The 24583-nt window shown below is 36.2% G+C and overlaps 2 protein-coding genes across 5 annotated transcripts in view; one reads left to right on the top strand and one right to left on the bottom strand.

Moving 5' to 3' along the window:
* Positions 1–756: 756 nt before the first annotated feature.
* LOC114352090 (cilia- and flagella-associated protein 99) lies at positions 757–2554 on the top strand. The gene has a single exon (XM_028303551.1). The coding sequence runs from the start codon at positions 760–762 to the stop codon at positions 2536–2538; it is 1779 nt and encodes a 592-aa protein (XP_028159352.1). The 5' UTR covers positions 757–759; the 3' UTR covers positions 2539–2554.
* A 6673-nt stretch (positions 2555–9227) lies between these two features.
* LOC114352087 (paired box protein Pax-6) overlaps positions 9228–24583 on the bottom strand; it is a 38959-nt gene continuing 23603 nt past the window's right edge. For 3 of the 4 annotated variants that reach the window (XM_028303546.1, XM_028303544.1, XM_028303545.1), the window contains exons 4-6: positions 11109–11390; positions 10761–10945; positions 9228–10568 (exon numbers count right to left, since the gene is read on the bottom strand). In XM_028303546.1, coding sequence (XP_028159347.1) covers positions 10005–10568; positions 10761–10945; positions 11109–11390 — 1031 coding nt within the window. In that variant the 3' untranslated portion in view covers positions 9228–10004. The remainder of the gene's footprint in view (positions 10569–10760; positions 10946–11108; positions 11391–24583) is intronic. The other variant, XM_028303547.1, reaches the window with a different exon arrangement.

Here is a 24583-nt window from a genome sequence, read left to right as displayed (position 1 = left end):
GCTCTAACATGTTTTCTGATCTTTGCACAATCGATTGCACCTGCAGCTGAAACATGAGAAATCCGAGTGATTATAGTGCTCGAATAACTTCATGTAAAATCTTTTGTACCGTAATTCAGTGATGCTCAACACTTCGCTACCCCGGAGGTGTCGAGGTGTCGAATAATAGCTTCGCGTCGGAGTGATTGATTAATGACAGGGCCGGCGAAAACAGACTGCTGTCTAATTAAATACTTACTCCCATCGCCTGCCGTGACAGGACTGTATGATGAACAGAGGGTTTGTTAACAATTGCCTATTACGTGTCGGATTTCTTGAGCGAGATGACATCGTCAATTGATTGTGGGAACTGGAAATTAAACATTCTCTGAATTATTATATGGGTCCAAGGACAGTTTAGCATACCTTACCCTGGATTACTCGACTATCTCAGTGCATGTTAAAAATGTTCTGAGAATCATTTGTGTAGAACTATCATATTAAACTCAACCAGTCCTTAAACTATCTAAAAATTCGCCAAAATTAGGGAACTTAGGTAGATCCTGAAAATCCTGAAATTGCGGATATAATAATATTGTTTTAATATGTTGCTCAAAAACAATAATAAAATCTCTTTGGTCACTACTTTACAGCTCGTTTAGAGTATGATGGCTGTCAAGTGACAGTACTTGTCAACAAAATTGTTTGTCGTGTCCGTTTTTGTGTCATGTTTTCATTTCGTTTCTGAATTTCATGAAAATAGTAAACCATTTTTAAAAAATGGTTTACTACCACACTTCAGGAAATGTTAAAATGCTGAGGAATATCATTATTGATTACGGTGCTACGAACGAAGTGTCGCCGTACGAGTATATGAAAACTTATATCGAAAAATGTCCCGATACCATCGAGGACTCGAAACTTTCCTGGATTGCCGAGACATTTTTAGGAATTCAGAAACATGGACAATTCTTGAAAGAAATTGCTTCGCACATGTCTGATGAGCTCACCGAAGAGGATCAAGATTATTTCATGGTTATCCTCCACGCTCTAACATTTCAGATCACACCAAAGGACATGCAATTTCTTTACAAATGCCTTTTCAATTTAAGTAAGCCTCTTTTAAGTACATTTACGAAGTTTTTGAGTAACAATGAAGTACTAACATTTGTGTCTCAAATAGCTCAAGCTTATTATGACACTAATTACACAACAGAGAAAATAATAAGTCCACTATTTACTTGGCAACCTTATATTAGTGAAATGGCCCATAGCTATGCAGAGTACGTAAAAAAGATAGAAAGCCGAAAGCTGAAGCCTCCTACGGTACCAGTGCAGCTAAATGTTTTAAATAGAAAAACTAAAGAAGCACCGGTATCTCCACCTCAAGTATCTCTGCCAGTAACTCCACCTAATTCATTGCGTATGAAAAAAAGAATGCTTACAAAAAATGTGATTGATCAAAGGCTGAAACACAGTCATGAAAAAAATCAACAAAAAGCCTCACATTTATTGAATGACGTCAAAACTAAAAACTTTCATTATGCCCAGGTTAAATCAGAAAGGTACTTCAAACGCCTGTCCAGTATTAAAGATGAAATGGAAATTGAAGCAACAAAGCCGTTTAAGCCGAAACCAACATTTGCTATGAAAACTTCTTTGCCACCAGTCAAAGAAACGGTAGCAAATTTAAAAAGAACTAATAAAAGAATTCAAATTGCACAAGAAGAAGAGGTGCAGTGGTTGCAAACTTTGATGACAACATGTAGAAATACAGCTAAAATTGATGAAATGGAAGAGTATGATCGCCAAGAAAGGGAAAGAGAAAGATTACTTGATATAGAAAGGAAACATTTGATGGGTCAAATTTCTTATGAAGAAGCTGTTCTTTCCAAAAAGAAATTACATGATGAAAACAAGAAAAAGTATGAAGAATTCATAAAAGAGAAGGAGATTTGGAATCAGGATATCGAAAAATGGAGAAAGTTGGAAATGGATAAAAATAGAAAACAGGTAGAAAAATTATCTTTGATAGAACTTAATTTACTTCAAGCCAGACATGGAGTTACTGCCAAGAAAAAAGAAATTGCAGACAAATTAAAAAAAGAGTCCGAAATTATGTTGGCTAAAGCTATGAAAGAAAAACAAGATGAGCTAGACCGTAGAGTCATCATGATTAAGGAAATAAAAATACTTGCAATGATAGCTAAGAAAGCTAAAATACCAAGAATAATAGATTTAACTGAAACTTCTGGTATTGGCTCACTATGTGAAATGTCTTTTGCTGAATTGCAAGAAAGGTTATCAGCTTTGAAAATTGGCTTAAACGAAGAACTGGAGAAGAAACGTCAAATGATTAAAGAAGAGAATATCGCTGCAAAACAAGAATTGCAACAAGCGAAGAATTCTATTAAAAATTACATGTCAGAGCGTGCAGTGATGCGAAAACAAAATAAAAAATCTAAAATGACTCTTGAAACATCACCATCAAAAGAAATTAGTGATTTGAAGAAAATCTTAGAAGAGAAAAGGAAATTGAGAATTCAGTTGACCGGTTGAAAATGTGCTTTGAAGTATGGGCTATGTAGTGTTAAATATATTTTTAAAAGTTTTTACAGTTGTTACATGCATGAAATATACAGTGCATAGACGTTATTCTTTGCATTGGTGTAATGTTTAGTGAATATAATATATAATTCGCAATATATTTCTTTTCAAAAAGACTATGTATTTTTCCAACGAAGCTAGCTAGCTAAATTAATTTACCCTTTTTTGTTCACCCCTGCCAATTGAAGTTGTCCCTACAATAATGTAATTCACAAGATAACAATTTACAAAAGTACAGATAGAGATACCTGAAGCCATCGACTTAATAAAGTTGATTGCAGAGTGCATATTAGCATATAGGCTTTGAAATGGATATGTCTTGCAATAAATTTGCGTGACTGCGTAGAGTTATGTATATCTAGATGGGACACGTTACACAATTGTAAAGAATTAATGCAATCTCTTGAACACACATCAAATGTACTTTTGGTGAGTAATTTTCATTTTTTTCAATTGAATATAAGTAGTTAGATAGAGTTAATCGAATCAATGTTTCTCTCAAAAATTTTGTTCAAAATAAGTAATTAGTAATTCTTTTTCTACTTTTTAGTGCATGTTTTTAGAGTCGGTTTTATACTATGACAAATAGAGATACAAAGATACATGACTATAAATTGGTGGTAAAAATATCTTTCAAAATTGAGTAAAGTAGGAAGTATGTCTAGTTGGAAACTAGAACAGAACTCATTAGTTAGATTCTGAGGGCCTAGTGTGAGTTTTCTCACACTAGTTAACTCGGCCCACTAATGTCCCTTCTAGTCATGCAAAATTCTTTGTAATAAAGAAAGGTATAGTAGCAAGACTAATGGTGTCTTCAGGCGAGCTTCGATCGATGCGCATGCGTGAATTGGTTGCTTCACTTAATTAGTGGTAAGCGAGGAGAAATATTAGTAATTGGAATTTATAGGGCGCAGTTGACAACTCGCTTTATAAATGCGACCAATGGCACCGATGTAAGAACAAGTTGGACTATTATTATTGTCAATGTTTTTTGTAGATCAGTTTCATTTCATTATTCATCTTCTAAATAACAAACTTCTAAACGATTTAGGAGATATCTTCAACCCGCCTGCCAAGCGTGAAGATTATGGCAAAACCCTCCACTATAGTGGAGGAGGCTCATAGTCCAGCAGTGGGCTGTAAAGGGCTGTTGATGATGAAACGATTTAGGATTCGGCTGGTTGATGACGCATCGTAATACGTTGCCTTAAAATTAAAACCTGTAGGCCTAAGATGCGCGCCGTGATAGGCGGTTATCACGCCATTTTATCGATTTTGCCCATACAAATTGACGTCGATAAAAGTTATCACGGCGCGTATCTTAGGCCTACTGGATCCGTTCGGCTCAGGTAAGCTCTCAGTCTCAGGAATCGATCGTTATTTAACCTCATAACACATTATGCTAAAATGTAACCTTCTTCTACTCATGTCTGCCCCATCTAGAATAAGCTTTTTAGTTATAACATACAGTTCCTCGTGATTATGTTAATTGCCATCAGGCGTATAATACTTTTCAATGAATGAATATTAGACTTTAATATAAGTTTTTAGCGACTTTTAGAACAAATCATCCAAAATATTTTAAGAAACCTCTTCACGTATTCAATCTGTCGAAATATTTAATAAGATTAGAGAGTCCTAATTTATAATGCCGTCCACCGGTGACGTTAACCATTGACCCAAAGAGATCATCAAGAGGCCGATATCGAATATTAAAACGACTATTTTTATTAGTGCATAAACTTACATGTTGTTAAAACATCGTCAGCCGATAATCCAGGCTTATAATAATCGAGCGGAGTCGGTGTTAATGGAACAAATCACGTGACAATGTGTCGAGAAATGCTAGTCGATATAATTTGGATTAAGGCAATAAATAAGGCGAGGTCGCCCGTTCATTTGTAGCGGCGTATAATTTAAATTCTTTAACGCCAATGTTCAAGATTACGCGCGAGATAGACCGCGGCGCCCGCGCCCGTGTCCGCGCGACAACCACCAAATAAATTTATATTTCCGAGTCGGACGGACACCGGACCGACTCTTCTCTTTGTAGATAATTCGGCCGGTAACGTTGAACGACTCTATTAACAGCTTCCCTTTTTGGGATAAATGTCGATTTTGGGCGCTGTATCGTTTACACGTATTTATAGTCGTGGCCTAATCATGGGTACTGACTGAAGTGAATGAATTACAACAAAATGATTTTATTAATTTTTAGAAGCTTTTTCATGAATAAGTTGCTGAGATAAGGTTCAGCATTTTCACAAAATTCAACACAGATCAACTTTCAGCAAATTATTAATTTACAACTACGGGAAATATTTTTGATGAGCTTTAAGAATTCTAACTTGGCACAGTATTGACGACATAGTGACTTGACAAAGTAAGCTTTACTTACTTGACGCTTACAAAAGTAACCAATAACTTTTGGAATTTTGTTTTAACAACGACAGAGCATTATTCTTTAGAATGTAGCCGACCATTTTACTAATTTAGTAATTCATTACAATTCAATTGCACCATCAAAGCATTCCTCTCAAAATCTCAAAATGCAACCCGAATGGTGTCCGTCTATAAATACGGGGCACGGTTCCAAGATTAAGGCGATAACAGTAAAACGTCAATAACCACCTAATTGGGAGAGAACACTTCACCCGCAATCGCCTAAGCCCCTCGAGAGTGAGAAACAAATAAATATTGGTGCCGGGGACGAGATAATTCGACCGATAACTTAATGTGCTTACATTTCGAATCTGCTCATGATTTTATGGGAAACGACGATACTGTATCGGAGTCCGCGCCTCGTATGACTTAATGACACGCATGTTTGGGCTTCGTTTCCCGTTTTACTAATCTTAATTGCCTTATCTATTGATTGGGCGTCTCTGCTTATATCATTAACTTTGAGTTATGAAATTAGCGTGTAATTTAATTTGCTAAAAATTCTAATTTTAATTAATTATCCTTATCGCTTTCTGATCGTAGTTTCACATTCCCACAGCCGTCCGAATACCGCGAAGCTCGGCTGGAATAATGCCCGTTACAGTTTTGAATTGATTCAACTTTCGCTTTATAATTTAATGCAAAGTAATATTTGAGGAATAACGTTGTAAATAAAGTCATAAAAAGACAATATAAGAAACGTACCGATATGCTTCTGCAGAGGACTTGGAAGGCTAATTTTAAATGTCAACCGAAAAATTTCGATACAGTCGTTACGAGCGAGAACATTATTTTATTGGCCTCCGTTATAAGCTTGTTCGGAGTGGGCATATTAAAGAATTTATGTTATGATTGCTCAGTCAATTTGCATATGAATAATATGTGAATTTTATGTGCGAATGATGTCATATCCTTTAGTGTTTCGCAAAGAAATGTGTGAAAAGTGATCGAGGATAACAACGTTGTTGCTTGATTTTGTGTGAAAATGAAAACGGTTTGAGTGCTTACCTCAATAACGAGGTAGAGATTTAAGTTGCTGCATTATTCTTGATCTTAATTTTTTGTCATAATATTTATCGGATAAGAAGGGGCCTCGATAAAAAATACGAGTATTTTATGTAAGTAAGTAAGAACAAATGTTATGTAAACTTAATAATATTTCAGGTAATTAGGGATTTAGCTTTCGAAATCCGTTTAAGCTTAGCTAAATAAATTATGTAGCTCAGATGGTTTGAGTAGCGGTTGCTCATATATCGCGCTCGGTGCTATTAGCGCTTTTTCCGACTAAAGCACAGAACGATAGCGCGCAGGCGCACCGGTTCACACCGACCTCTTAATCTGTATTGCTCCTCTGTGACAGGAGCAGAGCACCTAAGTTGCTTATTTACAAAACACTTTCACATTTGTAAATAAAAATTAAAGTGTGTTAATTTTATTGTTACTGAAATACTATTATGGTTCGGAACTTTAGTAATAGTTAGAACTCAAACCTTTATTTTCTTTTAAAGTCTACTAAAGTTCCACAGTCGTTAAAATTTTGATTCACATTGGAACTTTAATAACAAGCAAAGATGCATTATATCTATAATTTTATTACATAGCCATTAATGTTGTGAATTTATTTTTCCTTTTCCTATGGTGGCAGAGGAGGTTTTGCCACCGTAGCAAAAGGAAACATAAATAGAGCTATAAACCCTGAAACTTTAAGGTTAAGTCTTCATGGAAGATTTTGTTAAAAGAACCAATAATTCACAATGTACCTAAATAGAACTGTCACAAAAATTACCATTTTCCTTCCTTCATTGTGAAAGTATGCTTTGTCTAACTACGGTAACTGCCAAATTTTGTTTACAAAGTATCCATAGATCAAAAGACCATAATACCTTACCGACTTCAGAACTGTGTTTTGTAGTAACGCGGCAGTGTCCGAACGGCGCTTCAAACGACGTACAAAATTTATTGTTATTGGGCCGGCGCGCGTACACGCATCCCCACTCCGCGCCTATCACGACCGAACAACTTTATCGAACTATTCTGATGAGCCATACTTTGCTTCGCTTCGCTTCTTTATTTATGTCATGTTACCTGATTTTTACTGTCAACCCGTAAATTATTGGGTTGATTTGTAAGACTTAAAAGTATTTATGGCGATCCGACATTGTAGAGATAGGAACTTGGATTATCTTGCTGGTGATTGAAGGGAAATTGGAAAATGGGAGCAATTAAGTTTTCTTCGCAATTTCTATACTTAAAATAAAATTAACCTGTTTCTTCAACTAAAGCTCTAAGGTTAGAAAAAAAGCTCATTATGCAATATGAAGTTTTTATTGTAAATAGACAGAATGCTTACCTATTTGGGATACCAAACTATAACTCATGTTAGGTAGTACAAAACTTTAGATAGGTACCTACTTTCTAACCACCCATAATAATTAATTTTATATTACCCCAGTTTCCGATAAAATTTGGTTCCGTTATTTTAAACAATACAAAACTTCATGGATCGCTATTAAATAATTGTTAATTTTAAAAAAGCAATTGTCCTATTGGAACATTTCTTGTTTTCATTTGGGTATGACAAAGAACTTAAAGATCCGCTAATGAGGCTTTGTCGGGAACAAAGCTTGCGTTTTTGTGGCGATCGACTTTCGCCGAAATGATTGCCGATATCCGGGAAGGACCGATTCGGGAGTTTATTTAATAACAATGGGAAAAAAGGATAATTGTCTCGTATCATACCAGTACAAACGTCTTCGAAAATGATTATCCTCTGATTTACAGTTTACACCGTCGAGAAAGGAAAGGGTTAATTGCAGGAATCACATCCTTTCGATTAATCTTTTCGATCAAAATTAAATATAATTGTTTGTTACGGTCTGGTTAAAATTTTCATAAAAAATGTTTTGTGGTGGCCGGAAGAAATTGATAGGTACATCCTATCACCTGATCGTAAGACTATCAATACCTAATCTAAATCATAGAATAAATAGGTAAACTAACCGTAGACAAAATTTGAGTTTCATCAGTAGATATCAACTTATTGCACACCTTGTATCAAACAAAACTTCTATTCGTCAACTTTATTAAATCAACTGTGGTTGAAATTATTTTTAAGTTAGTAAAGTCTACTCAAATTAATAGATTTCTTGTATAACTAGCACCTTTCAATCTACGGTTTTAATTATTGAATCTCAGCTTACATTTGGCTTCGGTTTACCTTTTGTAAATATATTCTACATATCTATGTAGTATATTCTACTAAAATAGTGAAGCTCTACATGTAGAGCATTAAATTTTTAATTGTCGCGTAGAACTTAATTCAGTTAATAAACATACTTACGGGATAAAATTATTCTATCACAATCTCCTCGTAGATAACTGTAGACGTAACAAGAGAAAGATTTCCCTCGTGATTCTGCATTCTTATATTCTTTATTATCTGCCGTTTGGTGTAGTGGTTCGAAACGGACTACTATTCCGGAGGTAGCGGGTTCGATTCCCGCACAGTACAAACATTTGTGTGCATGAACATATTTGTTTGTATTGGACTGGGTGTTTTCTATGTATAATAAGTATGTATTTACAAAAAAAAAGTATATAAGTATGTTTATATTCGTTGTCTAGTAGGTACCTACGATCTAAAAGGAACCCATGCAAGCAAAGTTTGAGACTCATAACACTGTAGTTTCTGAGGTTTCGTGTGAGTGAGTCATTGAGTGACCTTTCGCTTTTATAGATATACTCGTAAGTAGTATGTAGATTTACGTGATCATCATGGAGTGAAAATTTCATGAATATTAGTGAAGCTGGAACTTTTGGAAGTTTAAATATGGTTAGAAGGTAGGTACATAGCAAATATTCGATCTAATTTTTTGAATAATTTACTTATTTTTATTGTAGAGTCATTGACAACTATAAAGTTCCTGCTAAATAGCGAGTTTAGCGTTGCATAGCAGTTCACAGCTGCGGTACGCTAGAACCCCTGCGCTATATCCTAAATGATCACGTTGTCAAAATAATTTGAAAAAATTACACTGCTCTTCCTTAGACTAGTACTATTTGTAAATTACCTTTGTTTTAACTTTTGGCCATAAATTAGTGAAAGAATTTCGATGAAAATGAAACCACCTTTTATTTTTGTGTGAATGTGTTTTTATTTGACGTTTTTTAAATTGTTATTATTTACATAAATTGTCTACAATATTTTACAATAAAATTATTTATCTAAGCAATAAATAGTATACAGTGCCGAGTTCAACAGATATATACAATACATAACACGCTAGACCTCTAAATAGATTCTTTAGTGCCCGTCTTAATCAAACCTACTTAATGGTGCCAATTATCGTAAACATTACGGAGCGAACATTTATACTTAATTACCATTCGACTATATCAACTGCAGACAGAACACTTCACTCACGTAGATACTCTTTTTGTGTGAAATGGTACTAAGTGGATTAGGAACTTTTATTTTCCATAAACCGTGCTGTCCAACATTGAAAATAATACTTTGGTTTTCTACATTCTAGACTTTCACAAATTGTACTTACAAAAATAGATTTAGATATACATTTTTATTAACTTAGGTATCGTTGCAAATTACAATCAAAAACAGTGTTTGAAGGAAACTTTGTTTATCGTGACATTGATTTATAACAATAAAATCTCAGGTTACACTTTTCTTTATAAGGAAACAAAAGATAACTTTACATTTGAGTTGAAACTTAACACATCATTGTTACTGTTAAGAAATATTTAATAAATAATAGAAATGTTTGTGCATGAATTTATTACTCATTCATCTTTCTTGCATTAATTAACAACTTTACAACCTACATATTTACATTAATTTACAAACAAACTGGAGTATTAGCACTCTAGGATTATAATTTACATAATTATTCGGAACATCCAACATTCGATAGGAATGATCGTAATACTTTATGTGAATATAAATAAATTCGATGACTATATCAACGGTCGTGTTTTGTGAGCTGTAAGGGCACGTCGCTAGGGGCCGCCCGCTGGCGCGCGGGACTCGGGGTCCGGGACCTAGTCTTGTTTTTCTGCTTCTCACCCTCGTCGTCGCTTTCGTCATGGACGTTTATCTCCTCGTCAGAGTCTGAATGGGATTCATAGCCACGAGCCAGTTGTATGGACTGAGCCGCCAGGAGGGCCGCGGCCGCGGAGTGCGGAACTAATGCCTTGAAAGCGCTATTCTCTAAAGCCGGGTGGTGCTTGAACGCATCGCCTTCGAACGGCTGCTGCGAGAGTGCTTTCAGTGCGTTCGTGTCGAACTGCGCCTGGTGCGACAGTGCTTTCAGTGCGTTGCTGTCTTGGTGCGCGAGCGACTTAAATGCGCTGTTTTCGCCGCCCATTTGGGGAGTGTGATAGGGGAAACGCGAGGGGGACGAAGAACGAGAACGGGAGCGGGAGGGGGAGTGGGGCAGGCGGTGCGGGGGCGAGCCGCCACCTCTTTTCAGGAGGTTCATGCGCTGGTGGCGTCTCCACTTGGCTCGTCTGTTGGAAAACCAAACCTGTCAGTAACGGTAAATAAACGTGATTAGTATTCTGTTCTCACTGCGTCAACAAATATTCATAAAATGTAAATTGGTGTGAAAATGATAGCTCTGATTTGATTAAGACATCTCGAGAGACGTACTAATAAAATATTATAATTGGCTGTGTGTTTACGAATATCATATTAAAAATTTTATGACGGTCGTTACCTGGACCCGTGCTTCCGACAGCGAGGTTTTCGATGCGAGCCTTTCTCTAGTAGAAACGCACGGGTAATGAGACTTTTCGAATTCCTTTTCTAATTCTTCAAGCTGGTCAGGGCTGAACGTGGTGCGATTTCTTCGGAACTTGGGTTGCTCGCCGTCTAAAGATCCGGAATCATCGCCGTCAACATCTGTATGAAAAAAAAAAGCTTTTAATAAAAAGTAACAGTAAAAAAGTCCCGTACGTAAAGTGTCCATTCAATATTATTTTATTAGTTTGCATAGGTATCCGAATTCAGAGATTTTACGATCGACCATTAAGTGTGGGTACCACAAGTATTGAATTTCGCTTACCAATGAGGCCGCGTCCGGACGAGGAGAGGAATCCTTGTTGCACGGCGTCAGGGTGTGGTACTCCGCTTGGTGGGACTGGGACTCCTGGCGGGAGAGACAGGCCGCCTGGAGGCCAGACTCCGCCACCGCCCGCCCAAGGGAAGGCCCCGTAAGGCGAGGGCGCGGCATAGAGGCCATAGCCAGCGGCTCTGGCGAATTCCGCGGCCGCTCTTTCGGCTGCTCTATTTCTTAGTATCCTATTGATTGATGAAACACTCGGCGCTGTAGCATTCGTACATACACCTGTGGACAAACACATTTCAGTTATTACATTATACAAGTTTATTAAACGAGTTCCTCAAACTAAAGTTAAATTTTCAAAGCGTAAACAAAACGTGAAGTCGTGTCACGAGATTGTCTTAAAAACAAGTTTTCGCTTGGCATTTACGATAAACACTCATAAATGTGCAGTTTCATTCAGCAATATTCATATCTCTGCCCGTCAGCTAATTACCAGCAAGTGCATAATGTGAGCGAGTAGTGGCCGATGTGCGCGTTAAAACCAATGCGTCATTGGTCGCGTTTCAAATCGCTCGCAATTATAAAGTTAATGCGTGCGGCGGGATCGCGTGCCGACGCAGCCTTGGAGAGCCATCCCATGTAATTTTCAGGAAATACTCCGAGTAAGTGCCATAATTTAATCATAGCCTGTCCGGGCGTAATTGTCGTAGGATTCGTTGTCGAGCTACGAGGGCGGCACTGAAAATTTCGGGAATCAAGGAAGTGAAACAACATTACTATTTAAAAATGTATTTATTGCTTTTTAAAGAATTCTCCGCGAAATTTGACACATTTTTCCATACACGAAACCAATTATTGAAGCAACCATTCCATTCGGAAGTTTGGGTCTTCAAAATGGCCGTTTTGTAGGCGTCCACAGCTTCTTTAGGTGATAAAAATCTCTGACCACGCAATGTATTCTTTATTTTAAGGAAAGTATAGAAATCATTAGGGCTTAGGTCGGGGCTGTATGGTGGATGCTCTAATAATTCTATGTTTTCTTGCTCTAAAAACTCTTTTGTTCTGTGCGCGGTGTGAGAACTCGCATTGTCGTGATGGAGGATGATGCGGCGGTTGCAGTTCTCTTTACGAAGTTCAGAAACGACCTGTGGCAAACAAATGCTAGCATACCATTCTGCATTAACCGTTCTTTGTCTCCCAAGAGGAATAGTCGCAATACGGCCGGTTTTGGAGACAAACGTGGCCACCATATTTTTTGCAACACTCCGTGAACGAACAATTTTTGTTGGCTTTAACTCATTTTCGAACACCCAAACTCGTGACTGGTTTTTTGTTTCGGGTTCGTTCGCGTATATCCAGGATTCGTCACCTGATACGAAGTTGTATACAGCATTTGAGGATCCTGCATGTAATCTTCCGAGAGTTCTGACGCACCAAGTAACGCGAGCCGCTTTTTGCTCTTCACAGAGCGAATGCGGTATCCATCGGGAAAACAACTTTTTTACACCTAATTGTTTATGCAAGATTATTTGTATTTGACTCATGCCAATGTCTAAGGTTGCCTGAATTTCGCGGTATGTCACATGTCGATCTTCTTCAATCAGCTTACGCACAACATCAACGTTTTCTTGGGTGACTGCAGTTTTTGGACGACCTTGACGGGGATCATCACTGAGCTTGACACGTCCACGTTGAAATTCAGCAAACCAGCGATAAATTGTGGTTTTGGATGGGGCTTCATTACCAAATGCAGAAATCATCCGGTCAACACACTGGTTTTGTGTTAAACCACTCCGAAAGTCATAATAAATCGTCGCTCTTGAATTTTATCGAGTCAATTCCATTTTCTCAACGACTGAACAAGTTTCACAAGACCTTGTGATAAGACCGAGAATCTTTTTTTAATTAAATAAATAGTATTCGATTTATAAAATCAAGGAGTTTGCAATTAAAAAGATTTTAATATGATAGGAGCAGTGGAAATATTCCATTCCCGATACTTTTAGTGCAGCCCTCGTACCGAGCTGCCGGCGAGCGGTCGCTTATTATACTCGCTTCTGAATTGCTATCTGTCTAGTGCTGGAATTGGGTTAACTTATCTATTCAGACATTACGTGATCACACATTTAAGTTTGTTTTTGTCCGAGCTCTCACTAGCAAGTTGTTATAACTTAAAACTTGCTCTATTTGTTTAGGGACTGAGTATGATCCAGCCACACTGTTTAAGGTGTAAATATCACTAATCCTTGTCCAGCAGTGGACGTCATTTGGCTGATCCGAAAAAATGAAGATATTATCACCATACTTACCTAGTAATACATTAAAACGATAATCACCACAATTTCTTTTGTAATCCGGAAAGTAGAAATACAACAAAATTGTTTTAGATAACAAACCATTTAGCTACAGACGATAATACCTACCATTTAAGTATACATACTTGAGTAGGACATGGCAATTTTCAAATGCTGTTTAACCGCATTTACATAAAGTAGATCTACTTGCATTATCAATTAAACCTATCATTTGAATTATACTGGACGATTATACCTAGTAGGACCAATAATTCCACGTAATTGCTTAATGGACGCTCTTTACATATGCCAGCAAAGACGTTTGCCTAGCTTGTTATACAAAATTACGCCTTTACGGACAAAATAAACCGCCCTCAATTGTTTGTCATACAGAAACAATTTGACGAGTTCCAGACATGAGATAATTATAATGACTAGTATATAATGCTATCGCGATTATGTTGGTAGATTTAATGTGGTCACCGTTTGTAATGAAGCTCCATTGTCAGTGAGCTGCGCTGGCGCATCAAATAAAACGGACCTGTTATAATTTACTCAAAACACAAAGCCTTATACAGTATAATGGTAATGATCAGTTGCGGGGCTTCGCTTATTGTTAGCATGTCTAAAGTACAAAAAGGTGCCCTCCACACAATTTGTTTGCTTCGTAATCGGCGCTTTAAGACGAGGCGATAGCCTTCTGTACCGGCCGCTGCCTCGAGACAGAATACCCCTAATGGTGACCAGTCATCACTTACCGGCCGATCTTTAATTATACGACTATCGAGATCGTTTCTTAAAAAGAAATAAAACCGTTGAAAATCTGTTAACGTTTTGTGGGAGCTCAACGACGCGTCGCCGCTAGTTAATCTAGTTCGTTCATACTATTCTTTCAAACGGCAAAAAACTCCTATGATCTTTAAGAGAACAGTTAAATTGGTTTTTGTTTAGTAACAAGAAGTACCTATCGGCCGTTTGATCGACAATAAGGTGCTTTGACTCCCAATTTTTCAATGTCGTGTTTTTAATTCACTTTTGTTGAATTGATATTGAGGTGAGATTACGTTGAGTTCGTGAAATATCTCAAGTCTAATTTCGGATGCCGCAAAAACAGCAGCAATCTTGTTGTTTTCGATGTTGGTGTTGTATTAATTACGTTTTAATTTGAATCGCCGATGGAGCAGTTGAGCGCGATCAATGGTTACTCTGACTATTTGTTTAGAAAGAGATCATTATCCGTCAACAGGTTGCAGGTGGGAACGCGATATCTATAATTGTTCTTTAATGATTTGGGATCGAGTTCGGGTCCTTACATGCTTAGTCACGGTCATGCAATTTGTCTAAAGTCGTTTAATCATGATTAGTCACAATAGGCTCCGCTTCTATTAAAAGGTTAGATGTTTTCAATGGAATGAGCTTGTTATGTACAGCACCTATCTACCATTATTGCAATCGCTTTAAGCTTTTAAGTTTTTTTGTAGTATGATTCCAATTCAAATGAACATTGGTAGCCGCGCCTCGGGGTGCTCTTAATGTTATATTTTAAGCTAGGTGTAGGTAGATATTGGGAGATAACTGTAACTTCCTATGGCTCCTAATAAAAGGCAAATTGATATAAAATGTTAATGTTTCTGCTGTGAGTGTTGTGACCTGCCTAAAAGCGTGGCATGTCCGGAGATAAGCCGCTCCGGCGCCGTCTGCTATGGACTGTTTAATCTGGTTAATTTATCGATAATTGACGGAAAACCTTTTTGTTTGTATTGCCGGGAAGTAACAGTAATTGTCACGCCTTTGAAGATTTACGCTCGTTTCTAAATTGAGACATTAACAGTCGGATCTCGTGCCTAATGGTTCGGAATGAATTTGTTTGTTTATTTTACTTATACCGGTTTTCCGATAGATTTCGTTTGTCCCATCGACGGTGATTCGATTGAGTTGGACTAATTAGCGCTTAGAGGTGAAGTAATAAAACTAATTAGTTTGTCGCTTGACCACATATTATTTTTTATTTATTTATTTTTTGCAACACTTTCCTAATTTTTATAATTTTGTAATTTAATATTTAGTTACTAATTCACAAGCGTGTTTATGATTTCCTTTACTAATTAAAAATAATTTTATTTTATAGTTCTTACATGAGCTTTAAACGTAGTCTGGCCTTGACTAGTAAATACCAGTTTAACCGTAAGCAAATTAAACTCACTTGTCACAAATACTTCCTTCGTTCCGTTTAGAAGCTTTTAGAACTTCTATACTTCTGCGATTTTATTGTTTTTACATCATTTTACTTAAATCTAATCCTAGCTGCAATTTGAGTTTGGCTTCAACATGGTGTTGTTAATTTGTAAATTTTATAACAAATTTAAATTAGCTCTATAACTAAAGAGCCAAAAAAGTCAAACTTGGGCACACTACACACAGAAAGTTATGGAAGATTATTATTATGGTTTTGGGTTTTGCTTAAAACTGATAACTAAAGTCCTAATTAAAAAAATATCCCTTTGACTCAATAAAAAATTTTACGTCACATTTACACAAAACAAAACCTATGGTTAATTTTGTGACATTTGTTTATTAAAGCAAAACTAATTGGTTATTTTGGAAACTGCTAGCAATTTCCTTTATCAGTATTGCACGTACTTTGAACGTTAAGTTAAATTTTTTACTGTTACCAAACTTGCATAGTAGGTACAATTAGCGTGAAAAATCTACTTATTCGCCTTTGAGTCCTGTTAAATTGCTTTTTAAATTACAGCAGACACTCGATGTACCTGCTGAATCCACTTTCGTTTCAGTTTACCGGAACTGCATCGCTCGGAGATCACGTCCTCATAGAACCAGTTAACGAGTGAGTGGCGTCACGTCGTCTAAATGAATTATTGTTGGCTTTATGGGGAACATAAAACGATGAGATCGGAGGCAATCAGGCGGCACCCGCGGCGTAGGCCGAGTAAAAAGGTGGCGGCCGGCGGGGGGCCCAGCACCCGACTAAACGCTACTCCACGCACCCGACGCTCTACCCATTTCAATTAGCAATGAATAGGTGCACAAAAGAACTGTTACAAATAACAGACGGTAACATTTCATCTGAAACGATCCAGTTTTCAGACTGCAATATCGCAAGTAGTAAACACACAGGTACGTTGACACCCCTATTCCCAAAAGTTAAAACCTTAAAAATTTGCGAACTTTAGATGTGATTTATAAGTTTTGAGACGAAGAATGCATTTGAGTAAATATTAAGGTTTGAATCCTTTTGACAAAGAGACAATGGAGAGGCAAAAAGCCATCAAAACACTTTTTTGTCGAAGCATGTTGGCCCCATCAAACTAAAATGGGACTGAGAATGATGACCATGAACCTCTGAGGAGCAACAGTGTTGGGCGATGCGCTGCTGGGAACCAATTTAATGCTGTAACAAATTAATAAATGTATCGGTTTATTGGAAGCTGTGTGGAGATCGATTTGATTTATTTTGACAATATAATGTCGGCAAACAAGATGGGACCTTGTTAGTAAATGTCAAGAAACGTTAGATAAAAACTTCTTATTAGCTTAGGTGTAGTCGTGCGAGTGTGTTACTTTAGACATTGTGGGAAAGATCAGTCGACACCTTTTGAAATTGTGTTCATTTTGAAATTATTTTACATAACTTATGTAAAAACACTGTAATAATTATCCATAATCATCAAAATTTGTTATAGTTATGAAAACTTTTTGCCCGTCACTAAATGACTGCTCAAAAACTAATCACCTCTAAAGGTGTTTCCACACTATCTCAAAATATTTCACACCCCGTTTGTAAACTCACACGTCATCGGTTTCGCTAATTAATCGGCGCCAGTCAATATCCCAGGCCTTTACGATTTGAGGCCGAAAGAATGCAATTAATCAAAATGTGGTCAGTAGCTAGAGCCGCCCGTAACGCCTCGGAAACCGATATCGATTTAGTCGATAAGTTGCGCAAGGCATTGTCCGAAACTGCCACGTCATGACTAACAAAGGCGGTAGTGGGCACCTTATTAAAATTTAGCCTCTCCCGATGAGCCGCTCTGTTTTGATAACCGCGCCCCCGAAGCCTATGCGCTGACACGCTGAAGTGGATGCCGGATTTTTGACAGATTTTTATTGTATTCCGCGTTTGTAAATATTGGGTTGGGATAAATTGGGTAGTCGGTAGTTTTCAAAGTCCGCTGATTCATATTTTATAAACAGTCGATCGATGATCTATTTATAATTTTTTATGTTGCCACTTTCATAAATTTTTCGACCGTTGAATGGTATTCAATGACAAGTTATAATATTAATAATGCAATGCTTTATGATGTTGTCACGGTTGCTAAGTAAAAATAAAAAAGTGTATATCGAAAGTGTGCTGCTATTAGAGTTCTTTATGAAATTTAATCAATTTGATCAGTTTCAATAAGCGCGCACTGAGCGGGCACGTGTTGTGTCAAAGGCTCGGCATTGTGCGCGTGATCATTTCGTTATAAATTTGATTAAAATTCTATTACTTATGACTCTTGCCAACGCCACAGAGGTTTAAACCGTTACGAATGGAAGAGTCACAAGTTTTTGTTACTTTTTCATTATCACTTTTATTTAGCCTGTCTGTAATACCACACCATCCTATATTTTAATATTTATAATGAATGTGAAATAACACTGAATACTAATTTAATGTGTAAATTATAATCTTCTTGATTCATAATTATTACACATTAATTAATATCACGACTTCAATTAGTTTTGATATTTAACTAATGTTTACCTTGTCCTATAAAAAAATCTATGTAGCAGATTGACATTCTTATAGGTGAGATCCTGTTTAGTTTACTTCTTATTTTGTTGCCCAAAGATGGCACTTCTAGTCATCATAAGGCTTGTGGTCGAGGCTCCCTCATCAGCAGGTGGTCCGGCCCGGTCAACACGCTTTGATTCACCGAAACCATCGCCCGATCTAATGGAATCAATCATAACTACATCCCGGCTGCCAGCCATCCGAGCGCCCAGCCAAGATTCACAGTGATGTGCCCTCACCTTTATTGTTGTAAATAATAAGCAGTGACTTTATTTATATTTCACTATTACAATGTAAACGAAAAGTGGTTGTAACAAGAATCATGATTTTCAATCCCAACTAATATTATAAATGCGAAAGTAACTCTGTCTGTCTGTCTGTCTGTCTGTCTGTTACGCTTTCCCGCTTAAACCTCGCAACCGATTTTGATGAAATTTGGCATAGAGATAGTTTGAGTCCCGGGAAAGAACATAGGATAGTTTTTATCCCGGTTTTTGAAACAGGGACGCGCGCGATAAAGTTTTTCTGTGACAGACAAAATTCCACGCGGGCGAAGCCGCGGGCGGAAAGCTAGTTTTAAATAAATCCGTTACAAATACTAAATGTATGTAATTATAGATTTCTGTTGCTGTTCTTTTCTTACAACATAAAAATTACTTACGAAGGCTTTGGGAATAACGTCCAAATGTCAAAATCAGGACTGCTTGGAACTCTATTAAGTTCACAAATTTTAAGTTATAGGGGAGAGTTCGGTATATTGTACCGCCGGGTAAATTGTACCACCCTTATATTTCGTAAAGTATTTATTGAATGTCTGTAATTGCAACACTCAGCGATACACAACTAAAATCAATTAATATCGGCCATGTGGTTTTTGCCGTGACAACAAACACGTGTGTTTTATTTTGAAAAGTATTTTTTCATTGTTTTCAAGTAACTTTTGACAATACATGTTTAGTTTGTAATTTTGTTAAATTTAATCACAGGATGTTTCTAATATATTATTTAGAAGCGTAAATTAGTGTGGATTACAATTATTTGAAACATTTTTCGGTATTTATAAGCTATATTTTATACCGATTTTTTAAAAGCACTATCACCTAGTCGGCTAAATTGTACCACATCAAGTTGTATGGAACTTTACCAAAGAATTTTGAATTTTTTTTTAGTAAATCATATTTTGAAGTTATAACTGCATAGTTATGTTTGACTAACAATAAATGAAAGCAAAAGACTGGCAAAGTAGATTAGGTACAAGTGTGCGTTACGATAATTGGAATTACAAAACTTGTACTCAAAATCGTAATAACGTGTAAAACAATATCGATTTTCTATGTTATTAACTACTGTTCCTTTTCGTTTCCTAATTTGTTAAGAATGTATCGTATAATATTTTGCTATAGTTTTTTTATAGACTTGAAATTTATTGAAATCCAATTTAGTAACCCTGTGGTACAAATTATCGAACCGGTTGGCTAAATTGGACCGAAGCTCTGAACTCGTACTTTGTTGATTTGTACTAAATATACAACAATCATGTTAATTAATACTTATGAAATAGTAAATTGAATAATGTATCTTTTATTGTATACCATGGACATTAGCAAAAACAAAAGAAAAGTAGGTGTAAAATGGGATTGAAAAAAACTGGTCCAAATTAGCGGACTCTCCCTTATTAGTGTACCTATCAAATATCAGAACGTACAGGAAAATTGTTTAAATCCTTAAGAAATTTCCTTGAAAATTAATGTAATCCCTTAATTATGCATGTGCAGATTGTTATTTTAATTAATTGAGCAATTACAGATTCGAGGTCCCTAATTGAACCGCTCAATTCATTATCTTAATGAACACTAATTTCTTTTTTCCAGTAATCAACAATCGGAACAACACTACTTTCAAGCTTTGCCTTGAGAAGCACGAAACCGCAGGGGTTAACTGTACATTTTAAACGTTCGAAATACGCAGAAATTTAAATATTGCAGCATTTACGACAAATATGTGAGCATTTACGCAAAACAACTGGCATGGGATCGCGTGCAATTTTCGCATACAACGCAGGCATGGGCGAGCACTGCGCTCAAGCAATTATTTTAAACACATTTCAACAAATGACGATAATGTCAGTCGACCGCGCAGATAAGAACAAAAAACATAAAAAAATAAAGGCATTCACTGAGCAATTGTCCGACCTCCGCTAAAGAATGTATTCGAGCAACTTAGGTATATTCGATGCAATTATATTTTAACAGATAGTATACGAATAAAATCAATCAACACTCTACTCAGTCTTTCAAAACCCCGGCTTAAAAGTGAATTAAGATTTTAAAGTAATTTATTTATATATACAAACTGAAATTTTTAAGTAGTACTCGTACATGTAGTAATTATCTGAATGAACATTTTAATCGTTGAAAATGCGACTTAATCAATTTTGATTAACGGGATGTAAAAAAACTACATTAATTCTTTACTACGAGAGTTATTCTGCCTAGTTAGCAATTTTGATGCGAACATGCAGTGTTACTGAGTAGAAACTTTGGCCCCCTTTGGATAGATTGGTTCACAGAAACTGGTCTCTTTATTACGCACTCAATTGAGAATACGGTTTGTCGCCAGAAGGTTTTGTAATTAGGTAGGATTGTTATTAACTCACCTTTGGAATTTAAAACAAACACTCGTTTAGCACTTTAAGTGCATCCTCCAAATACGTCCAATAAGCGATTCCCCTACATAAATAAAATGTGTTTAATATAGATGTTTGTCCGATCATGCGCTCTGAAGTTACGACGCCCCCTGTGGATTTAATGACTGTGAACCAATTTAACAACTCAGTTTAGCACAGTGTTTACCATCAAGAATGTTATCGTCTCCTAATCCGGTCCCGGTGATATCGTAAACCAGAAGTGGTCTTAAGCGAAACCAGTTTCACAGGCGATCGCACGCACCCTACCGCTCTGCACTAGAGAAAATAAGAAGGCGAATTGATCTTAGGGACAGAACGTGATAACACATGCTGTAGTTACACGATTTTTATTCTTATGTTTTATGCCTGAGAATCCCAAATGGATTGTTGGATTAATGAACGTTTAAGACTTTTTATAACTTATTAACAGCGTTTAACGTCACGCATGGGCACGAGAGGTGTCTTTGGTGCAATTACCGCAATTGGCTCGTTGGCCTCAGAGCTACGACGCCCATCGTGCTCTCAACTATTTATGTATGTCGTAGTGGAAAAACGTAAAGCGACATTTAGCAAAAGGTCTAAGCATTTCATTAGCGTATTATTAGACAAATTGCTTCTGCTTAACACATTTCGTCGGTTAAACTCGCCACACGACATAATTTGTGTTTCACAGAATTTCAAAGTTTGCCGTTTGTTGGTCATTTAAGTGTATTAATTTGTTTATTTTTTCAAACCCATTGCTAAAACACACTTTTAAATAAGATAGACACGCTAGCGTTTATTTTGCTTTCACGGTATTTAAATAAAATTACTTTATTAATTACTTCAAACATGAAAACAGAGCACGATTATAATTGTTGCTTGATCTGCAAGTAATTTAAATAAAAGTCGCTCAAAATGGTGGCTCATTAAGCCTGACAACGGGGTTGTGACCTCAGATACTTAAACCCATAACCATAACCAAACAGAAGAATATAAACAAAACTTAAAAACCGCAATATTTTTAATGTCTAAATAACACTCATGTTAAAAATGGTCTAAGCAAACAGGATTTCTTGTGGTATCTACTTGCCACTTTTAGACAGAGCATAAATAAAATAAAAAATCTTTGAAATCTCCCACGACCACGACATTGATTGGATGTATCTTATAACATCATAAGCAATCATGTACGCTCATAGTCTTAGCGGCACTTTCTCTCTGTGGGATAGGCGTGATCACAAGCCACCGTACTTACGTTTACATAAGGCGACTCTTTTTTCGTGCTCCTAAATCCAATACATCTTCTCATGTTACGGGGTATCCGCTGTCGGTAAGCCGACGGACATTTACGAAACTATTAGACCATATTCGGGGTTGCATTTCCATGGCTTTACCTATTGACCCCCCCGAAATGTTTGACACGTACCTAAAGTTCATTACTCAATAAGTCAAATCCGATAATTGGATATATTTACTTAGTGAAGCCAGCTTTAGTTTTGGTCAGCCGCGGTGTTAGGTAATTGGCTCATATTTTTGGGCTTAAATATATTTTATCTTGCCAGTAATAGGTTAAACTGGGATAAGTACTGGATAAGGCATTAACGTTAAAAAATGTATTTGAAAAGACAACGCTAGTCAAGTCCAATTTAGAACGAACCAAGGAACAGTATGAGGAAGTGATTCTATTTCGAGAACGCGATATTGGTCAAGGTTGATGAGATATAAATAATTGAGTTACCTTTAATCCTCTTATGGGGTGATTCTAATCCTAAAATAGAAAAATATTTTCTCGGGAAATATCTAAAATGGTGATTACAATTTCCTTTGGAATGCCAATGTGAGTTTTCAGGAAAACCCGATAGTTTCACTACTTATAAATCAACAACAACTGAAAATAATAGCAACTTACAAGATTAACGGACATAGTTTAGCGGTAAGGCTCGGTCGATATTTACACACATTCAACAGCGCAAATTATTAGAGAGATAAGCTACACGTATGGTATGTATGTTGGTAATATTTGAAATATTAGTTTCACTCTACACTGTACAGGCTGTATTCTCAAATTATTTAATATACTTTTTAGACACTTTTTCAAACTATTGGATAAAATTAACATATTTATGAACTACTTAATTTTAGAAATAATTTCATCATAGGTATTGCAACATGAACAAAATAAGTTTTGGCTATTTATATTTATTAGTTACACCTATCACCGTAACGCCCGTTTTCATAAATAGGAGAAAGTTACACCTAGTAGTAGGTATTTTTAGAGTTTCCTAATAGTGAACAAAAGATAAGTAGACTTCAAATCTACGTAAGCTAATATTGTCTGAGGGTGAAAATCCATGAATAATATCCGAACCGGAGAATCGAGTATACAGAGTGTAAGCAAGAATTGAGGTTTAACAAGACCTATGATCTCGATTTATCGAGAAAGTCTATTTTGTGACCGTATATGAAATAGTATTTTGTAGTTGTAACTGGAATAAAAACAATATGTTTTATTAGCTCATTTAATTATTGATGGTTAATATAAAAAATATAAAGTAGCTCAGAATTTGATCATGACATTACAGAACTGAATTAGATATTTTATGCACTAATTTTGGAACAATATTTAGACTGACATGTTTAAGTCATGCGTTTTCGATTACACCCTGTATCTTCGTTATACATTTGACAGACCGAGCGAGCTAGCGTCGAGCGGCGCACACGCACTGCGTCGTAACGTGAGCCGCGCACCGGTATTACGCGGCGCGCCCACCGACATTTTAAGAGCCTTTGATATTATAAATAGCCCGGCAGATAATATCTAACAGTAATTTTCACTCTGGTTCTTATATTTATTGTAATCTACATCCATATACTAGTACGAATTAATCGCGATCGATAACTGTAAAATGTAGAGTTGATTGTGTAGAACAAGCCCTACATTAAAGTTCGCCAACTTTGACAAAATGCATTATAATAAAGTTGTATTTATTGCTTTTTATAAGACCAATACTTGCTTTGAAATAATTTCATTATTGATAAAATGATAAAATAATCTGAGTTTAGTTTTTAACCTCTTTGTTAATTTAGTTAAAATGATTAAACTAAGACTGAGTTGCACCACCTAAATATAACCGTAACTGTAACGATAACCGGTGTTTTTTTATATGGAGTTTGACAAATTTTTGACATTCGTTATTATAGCTATCGTAAGGTGGTGCAATCCAGTCTTATTATGCAAATTCTAAGCCAAATAAATTATATTTTATTAATTGAAGATTTACTTTATAATATTGTTTAAATATTCGTCAATCATACTGTTGGTTACAGTAATAATAATGATATTTTATTTAAATTAAACGCCTTTAATCAAATTTAAAGACCCAACGGGTCGGTAGGTACCTAATTCGTTGATGTCTTTTTCACTAGCTTTAAGAACAACTCGATATTTTTATTTTTTGTACCTATTCCTAATAGATATAATTTATGAAATAAATATCAAAAGGAAAATATTTATAAAATTACCCCCTAAAAAGTTACACAGTTGTTGAACACTGCTCTGAAATGACATTTCCATACTAAACGTCACTTTAAAACACTGTTCAATGAGCGTGTTAGTTTTATTAGTAAGGGGGTAACACTAAAGTAACATTTAATTGATAATCCTAATAAAGACTTTGAGCCGCCCATTTTCTTTAATTTGAATCTGGTTTTA

Source organism: Ostrinia furnacalis, unplaced genomic scaffold (assembly GCF_004193835.3).
Source record: "Ostrinia furnacalis isolate ACB-3 unplaced genomic scaffold, ASM419383v2 OfSCF1246, whole genome shotgun sequence".
Taxonomy (NCBI): domain Eukaryota; kingdom Metazoa; phylum Arthropoda; class Insecta; order Lepidoptera; family Crambidae; genus Ostrinia; species Ostrinia furnacalis.
The sequence above is the reverse complement of the archived record's forward strand: the minus strand, read 5'-3'. Positions and strand labels throughout refer to the sequence as shown.